At 38.9% G+C, this 8,195-nt stretch overlaps 1 protein-coding gene across 2 annotated transcripts; it reads left to right on the top strand.

The window, feature by feature from the left end:
- The first annotated feature begins 2,695 nt into the window (after positions 1-2,695).
- On the top strand, positions 2,696-6,186 carry LOC122073522. 2 transcript variants are annotated; one of them, XR_006138816.1, is made up of 2 exons: positions 2,696-4,339; positions 5,020-6,186. XR_006138816.1 is itself a non-coding variant. In XM_042638117.1 (1 exon), exon 1 carries the CDS (start codon positions 2,843-2,845, stop codon positions 3,995-3,997), a length of 1,155 nt encoding a protein of 384 aa, XP_042494051.1. In that variant the 5' UTR covers positions 2,696-2,842; the 3' UTR covers positions 3,998-4,541. The 2 variants fall into 2 exon arrangements, 1 of the variants encoding a protein (XP_042494051.1); XM_042638117.1 differs by lacking the exon at positions 5,020-6,186 and having other exon boundaries at positions 2,696-4,541.
- Positions 6,187-8,195: the final 2,009 nt, after the last annotated feature.

Below are 8,195 nucleotides of genomic sequence, written 5' to 3'. Positions count from 1 at the left end.
TAGGAACTTGTGTTTTTTAGTGTTACCATACAACATTGCAAAATCACTTGTGTTTTTTAGTGTTACCATATAACATTGCAAAATCACTCTAAAAACACAGAAATATAAAAAATTATGCCAGACCAAAAATCAATTTTTTAAAATAGAAACATTACAATACAGAGCCTAGGCATTTGGGGAAGCAGCTGTTCCAGTTACCCACATAGAACAACCCAGGAAGACTTTCATCCATCTTGTCTAATGCTTAAGAGAACTAAATTGTAGTCATGTCCAGTGTTATCAATTCGGCCGAATAATTCGTGAATTATTCGGCCAAACCGAATTTTTCCGAATTTTATCAAAAATTCAGACCGAATCCGAATTAAAAATAAAATTCGGTAAAATTCGCGATTTTTTCAAAAGTGAATATAAAACGCGAATAATTCGGACCGAATCCGAATTAAACCGAATTATTCGGTCCATTTAAACAGTATTTAAAAAAAAAAAAAAACCAAAAAAAAAAAAAAAAAAAAAAAATTAAAAAAAAATTAAAAAAAAAAACCCAATAAGCTTTTTTGACCGAATCCTTAAATTAATCAACCGAATTATTCCGAATAATTCTCCGCCCGAATAATTCCCGAATCCGAATTTGCTAACTATGGTCATGTCCCATACATGGGAAAGGCTCTACTCCAATGAAAATAACTGCAGTTTGCAAACAAACTCGTGGGTGAGCCAGGTCTAATCAGCTCATTATAGCCAACCACCTGTTAAACAAAATAAAAACCGCGAACCAAGAACGGAAAAAGAAGGTGGCCCTGAGTTAGGATCGGAAGAAAAAAGAGACAATTCCATCTTTCCGGTTCGACCTTCGGTTCTACCTCGAACATGGAATGAAGTATCGGTATCGGATCGGTTGGATTGGCCAGATCGGATTGGTATCGGTTGAGACCGATCCCGATACCTGACCGATCCTGACATGGGTATCAGTATCGTCCTGGGTATCGGATACCGATCCTGATCGGCCGATCTGACCCGATCCATTAAAAAATATTTTTTGAAACTTAAAGCCATACACGACGAACAGGGGAGAGAGAGAGAGAGAGAGAGATTGATCTGAGACATATCTAGGGTGTCGAATGCATCCTTCTCCGCAGGGTAGCTCAATCTTTGGCTGCAGACCAAACTGTCTAGTTCGTCCAGGTTTGATTGATTAGAGTTGGGGGGGAAGTTTCTATGGCAACCAGTGGCGCCTCCTACTAAAGCCGCCGCTACAAAGCACGGGCCTTGAAGGCTGCCAAGGCTGTGAAATTAGATGCATCTTCCTTGAAGAAGAAGGAAAAGAAGATCTGATCATCGATTACATTTCATTGGTGGAAGACATTGAAGAAGGAAAGGAACCCGTAGTACCCTCGCATTAGTGCACCCTCGAGGAACAAGTTTGAGCATTATCAGATATAAGGATTAAAATATCGGTATCGATCATTATATCGATTGATCAAAATTAAGATACGTATTGGAGGGTATCGTATCGTATCGGAGATATGCTAAGATACAATAAAGATAGACATATAAATGGATATGAAACATTTTTTTAAACACTTTTGCGTAAAAATTCTGTTAAAAAAAACTATTGATAACATGTATTATGTATAAACATTAAATTGATGGTATCGCACTAAGAATTCAAGGTTTGTAGTTGTTCTTTAAATGTAAAATCCTTATTCCCAACCTTGATTTCCACTTTAGTTAGAGAGAAATATGACTGGCAACAACTTGGGAACAAAAACCCCTTAAAAAATCGTGTTTTTCTAAAAAATGATCCATCTTTACCATTACACAATCGTAGTGCACTGTATCGATACGTATTGTATCATATCGGTATATATCGATCGATACATACCGATACGTATATTTCACCTTGATTTTATATTTTTCATAGAGTATCGATATGTATCAGTGAGTATCTTATTGTATCGATGGTATATTGGTGTGTATTTGTATGTATTGTAGGATATATATCGATACGAAAGGATTTTAAAAATTTTATGTATCATATCAATCGATTAAATTTAAGATACATATCATAAGGTATCACATTGATATCAAAGATACTTTAAGCCATGATCAGATACTAAGTTTCCTCTTACCACAGAGTCAACGATGAAGATGATTGAGGACAACAATACTCTGGCTTTGGCAAACAAAATTGGGATAATTTAAGCCACTGGCTAACATTTGCGTTTTCTATAAAATCTGTATTCCTAAACCTAGTGGTTCTATCAGGGTAGGGCAGATTTGTTGGGAACTTTTTTTTTTTTTTTGGTGAAAAGTTTTGTTAGGAACTTTGAGCATAGAGAGACTTGCATGTCCTATAAGGTGGAAGTTTCTGTTGTCGATATTTTGATTAGTTACATTGTTGATTTGGGTCCCAAAAAAAAGACCCCAGAAGCGAGTGGGATGAAAAGGACGAACCCTAACGCAGCAGCAATGGTGATCTTCCTTTCATTTTGAATTTTTGATTTTTCTGATTTTTTTTTCTTAAGAAAAAAATCAGAACCGATCCTAACCGATACCGTGATCGATCCGGGAAAACTGTACGATTTCCGATCTTTACCGATACCGATTCGTACCGTATCTGTTTTAACTGTAACCGACACCGATACCGAGTTTAAAAACCTTGGCCTCGAACTGTTTCTGATAATATGAGTGTAAATCCTACGGAGAAACCAAAATGATACCCAGGGGGAGAAATTGACGCCAGAAACCCTCGCAAATCCAAATCTGCTCTGCTTCTGGATATTGGTAAGTTTCTTCTATCAAGGTTGAAGATTCTCACGAGATTGTCTTTCTTTGTTGAACAATGTTGCGTGTATTCTGCAAAACTATGCTTTTAACAAAATCTATAGATTCAACGAGTGGAAATGCTTTTTTTCTTCGAACAATATCATCCACAGAGTCAACCTTAGGAACCTTGGGATCCATAGACCAGAAAAATCTCACCATCTCTTACCTCATGAATTCATGTGGATTTCCTTTCAAAGTCGCTACTTCAGTGGCACAGAAGATCTGCATCGAGACCACAGAGAGACCGGATTCTGTCATTGAGCTCTTACAAACATATGGATTCACCAACACCCACATTGGTAGTCTGATACGGAAGTACCCACGGGTGCTTTTAGCCGATCCCATCAAAACCCTTAAACCCAAGATCGACTTCTTTCAATCTCTGGGCTTTTCAAAATCTGACCTTGCTAAGTTCCTCATCTCAGACAATGTCCTACTCAGAAGCTTGCAAAGGCAAATAATCCCGACCTTAAATTACCTCAAAACCTTCATCCACACCAACGAGAACCTCATCAGTACTCTCAAGCAATCCACCCGCCTCGTTGGTTACAGCGTTAAGAGAATTTGGGAGCCCAACATTGCAACCTTGCGAAGTTACCATGTACCGGATTCCAATATTTCGAAGATGATCATCTCCTTTCCCGAGCCTTTGACACTGAGTGTTTTGCGATTCAAGCATATTGCTGCAATGGTGAACAAAATGGGTTTTGATCCCAACAGTCGTTCATTCCCTGCAGCCATTTACTCTGTGGCGGGGGTTAGCAAACAGAATTGGGAAAGGAAAAGGGAGGTCTTTAGGAGCTTAGGTTGGTCTGATGACGAATTTCTTGTGGCCTTTAAGGTACAGCCGATGGTCATGCTCACTTCGGAGAAGAAGCTCGTGAAATTGATGAATTTCTTTGTGAGCAACCTGCACTTGAAGCCATCAGAAGTTGCGAAATACCCAAACCTTTTCTTATTAAGTTTGGAAAGGAGAATCATTCCGAGGTGTTCATTGCTGCAAGTTCTGATGTCCAAGGGTCTTATTGAGAATAATTTGCATATAGTTTGTGCGCTAAATGATAATAAAAAGCGTTTTGAGAAGAGGTTTGTCACTAGATATGAGGGGGCAGCCCCTGAGGTAATCAAGGCATACAAAGGTGAGATGCGATTTCTAGGACTTGGAAGTTGACACTGCTGTTGAAGATGGTGGAAGAATTAAATATATATGGATTGAAGAAGTCCCAACACAGATCTATGACAATCATGGATTTGTAAAGTGGTTGAAAGGTTCTGTTTCTGAACAAAGAGCTTGGATGGAGGTGGTGACGGTTTTAGAGTATTTTCATGACAGTTCTAGAGCAGCAAATGGTGTTGTTTGATGCCTGAAATCATGACAGATCTAATGAAACATTGTGATGCTGAGGCTGATCTGAAACCTGGTATACATCCAGTTTGTCATCGTTACTCGGGCAACTGGCGTCTGTGATCAACTGAAGTTCCTCCATTGATGGCCGAAAGGAGCTACTTGCATGTAAGTATCGAGAATTCTTTGCTTGGGTCATTTAGGCAGTTTAGGAAAGTCTATACTGTATGTGCTGCGCACGCAACATTTAGTTGAAATAGTTGGATTTAGTGCATTTTACTTACTCTCACCTTCTCTGCATCATTACGCCTAAATGTATTTTTCCCAAGGTTGTTAACTGTTTTATGGGCAAAAAAGTTCTTCAAAGTCATGAGTTATCCATGGAGGTACACAAATTTTTTTTTGGAGAAATCTGACTTGATTTCCATCATCGAAACGAAAGCTTGCTGACAGTATGCTGGCTTCACTGCAATTTTCTTTCTTTTTTTAGGACAGATCCCCAAATGTATATATGTTGTCCACATCACCTCAAGTTTCACCCAAATTAAACTTCACAATGTCTCCAATGTAAGGCTTGAAAAATAGTTGACATATTGAGTTGGTCTACTAAAATTTTACCGTTGGTTGGAATAGAAGTGGGGAAAGGGAAGGGAAAGATTCACATTTCCCTCGCAGCCAAAAACCAGGAATGACTTTCCTGTAAAATATATTTCACTCAAGGAAATATTTACATGTCCCTTTCTACCAAACAGAGTCATATCCTTGTTTGTTTTTCTGATGGTGAATATCATCCAATGGTTGGAGTGACCAAACTAACTCTCCATCTTGTAAAATTATTTGTTCCTCAGTCCAATGAAGAGATTGGGGTTGGAGGGAGAGATGCATGCGTGGCACTATAGATGGAAAGTGCAGTTCCTGCTCCTTAATTTCTGCCACATGGAAGGCAAACTAGGTCTGGAGATTCTGGACAGCTTCAAATTTTTGTGTGGCTCCAATACTCCAACCTTTTAACAGTATTGACACTTGAATATGGGCATCCCAAGTAACTCATAAGATCTGCAAAAGAGACTTAGTTAAAATCTTGCATCGTGTGCCTTTATATCAGAGAAGATTGTTGCAGTCTCCCATTTGAGAATTTAAAACCTTATCACCACAAATTGAGATAGAAACCATAATATGGCATGTTCCCGAAACTCTTGTTATCAGCCCCTGCATTTGCTTCTTTTCTCTTGTATTTTTAAGGGTGGACAATCATTCAAAGGTTTGTGTTTTTCATAGGCTTTCTTTGCTTTATCTTTACATTTGTTGGTAGACTCAGATAGGATTCAAATTTGGCTCCACATGAGTTGCTACATGACAAATAAGCCCATTGATATAAGACTACTACCTACATCTGGTTACGCTTTATTTATAAAAAATAAAAAAAAAGACGATAAATTGATGATTTTTAATTGGGAAAATCTTCTTGTAACCATGGTTGGTGAAAATACATTGTAACATTACTTTTTGCTTTTAGTATGACACCTTTTTTTCTTTTTTCCTCAACCAAAGTAAAATCCTGTCATTCCATTTTTGTCTATTTTACCCCCTTTTGGTGACTGGTCTACCATTGTTGGACGTTGTAGGGATGAGTTGAAACATGTGGTTACTTCAGACCTTAGGAAACTTCTGGGCATAGAGGGAGAGCCTACTTTTGTGAAGTATGAAACCTTTGGGCATAGTTATCAAGGCATCGCCTAGGCGATAAGGTGGTTCAGCCTGGACTGGTGCCTTGGTCTCCTAGGCAATGCCTTGACACCTTGTTGGTGCCGCCTGGATTTTTCCCTATCCTCCACCGGCTTGATAACTATGCCTCTGAGGGCTTATTGCTTATTGTTGGTACTTAAAATGGTTGAGGTTGAACCCTTTAATGTTTGCAACTGATGTGATGTAGTCTCCAAAGATCAAAGATCAATGCCTCCTAATAGAGTTCAACCAAATATGATGTACATTGCCTTGTACCATATTATTGTAAACTGCAGTTTTAGTTGGAGTAAAGCCTTTCCCTTGTATGGACATGGCTATGGTTCATTTCTAAGCAATAGAAAAGATGGAAGAAAGTCTTCCAGTGGTTTTCTATGCAGGTAACTGAAAGAGCTGTTTCCTCAAATGCCTAATGTTCATTTTATATGTTATGTAATGAAGAAAATGAACTATTTCTGGTATTTTTATTTTATTGCTAAAGTATGCTGTATCAATTTGATAGGTTACCATAGGGTGGATTATCTGTGGAGAATCAATGGCTTTAGGATGCAAGGGTGCTGACCTTGTAATCTCTTATCTCAACTCGCGTGATGGCAGTAGGTCTAGAGTGAAAGTTCATAGGTGAAATAAGCTATGTATTCCTGTTTCCTGGTTTGATTATACATCATTCTTCTTTCTGTTGGTTGTTTTGAATTATGCGAGTGTAGATGTTTAAGTACTGAATGTAGAGACTCTCTCTTTTATATTCTGTGATGAGGGCCACTTGTGGTACCATGTATTAAGATTTTTTTGCAGGTACCAGCAGGTAATCGACAGTTCATTCCAGCTATATGGATTAATTTTTGTCTAGAATGAAATAGGTAAAATCTGGGTGGATGATAGATCATTTGATGTCTCTCTTCTTCATCATTGTTGTGGATTAGTGATTGGGATGGTTTATCGATCAGATGGCTTAGGTTTATGGATGATATTGGCATTGTTACTGTGACCCAAACATGGAATGTGCTTTCAAAAAGAGCTTGGTGTATCCCAGCCAATTAGTATATGTATGATGTTGCTTGAAATATGATGCATGCTTTCTATGCTGGCTCTTTCAGTTTTTCGTTGTGTACAGTACATTGATATTTTTGTGTAGGGGAGAGTTTAGTGGCATGGTGTTGCTTCGATTTCTTGTGGTTCAGAAGAAATGAAGTATCGGTGTTGCTTCGATTTCTTGTGGTTCAGAAGAAATGAAGGCAACGATGATACTCTCGTTTGCATCTCGTTAAGTTTAAGAGCATCTCAGCAGCCCTCCATAGTCACACAGTTGACTGAAAGAGCCACCAATTGGTTTTGTCTAATAGTTGATTTGAAAGAGTTGGTTCGTCAGCTATGGCTGAAATGTTGTGGACAGGTAAACCCCGAAGTCTCTTCTTGTTCACGTGTCTAGTTTCAATTGGAATGAAGTGTTGAAGAATGAATTGAAAAATAAAACGGGAATGCTTTTGATGAGTGATTACCTAAACAAACAAATCTTTCGATGGCAATCGATTTATGTGGCATGGTTGGGCAATATAATTTTGTGAATTACTCAAGAGGTTGAATGGGCAGAATTCGTGAATGAAATTTGACATGTGGTCAACCTGCACCATTCCATTAGCTGTTCTACATGGAATGAAGATTTTGTTTCTCTTAATGCCCATTTTCCCGTGCTTTCTGGCTTGCTAGCTTGGCATCATATGTTGTGCCTCACTCAGTGCCCCAAAATTACATTTATGGATCAAGAAATGGGATTCTATTAAAGCAGGATCCAAAAATAGATTCAAAGAGGTTACTGGCCTTTGCCCGTTCATTTGCTGCCATATTTGGTTTGCTAGAAATGACATGATATCCAAAAGAAGGGACTGGTCTCCACATGAAGTTGCTGCTATAGCTGAGAAAGCCTTCTTTGAGTTTCACTTGGCTAACCAGAATCCGCACCCTCATTCCCCTCTACTACAGCCCTGTTCAGAGGTTCTTGATACCCACCCTCCCAAAATTCTCAAGGTAAACTGCGTTGCTGCTCTCTCCTCAGCTTCCCACTGCAGAGGTCTTGATATTTAGCTCGTGACCATTCAGGTTCATGCCTCTTCGCAATCTCGAAGCCAGCCTCCTCTTTGGTCCTAGTGGGAGAAGCCCTTACTGTCTGCTCAGCCATGCTCCATTCGATTGGTGAATGTATGGACAAAATCCAAGTGGAATTGGACAATCTGGAGCTAGTTAATCTTATCATCAACCAGGGGAAGCTGGCTCCACTTGATGA

Source organism: Macadamia integrifolia, chromosome 3 (genome assembly GCF_013358625.1).
Source record: "Macadamia integrifolia cultivar HAES 741 chromosome 3, SCU_Mint_v3, whole genome shotgun sequence".
In the NCBI taxonomy this organism is placed as follows: domain Eukaryota; kingdom Viridiplantae; phylum Streptophyta; class Magnoliopsida; order Proteales; family Proteaceae; genus Macadamia; species Macadamia integrifolia.
The sequence above is the reverse complement of the archived record's forward strand: the minus strand, read 5'-3'. Positions and strand labels throughout refer to the sequence as shown.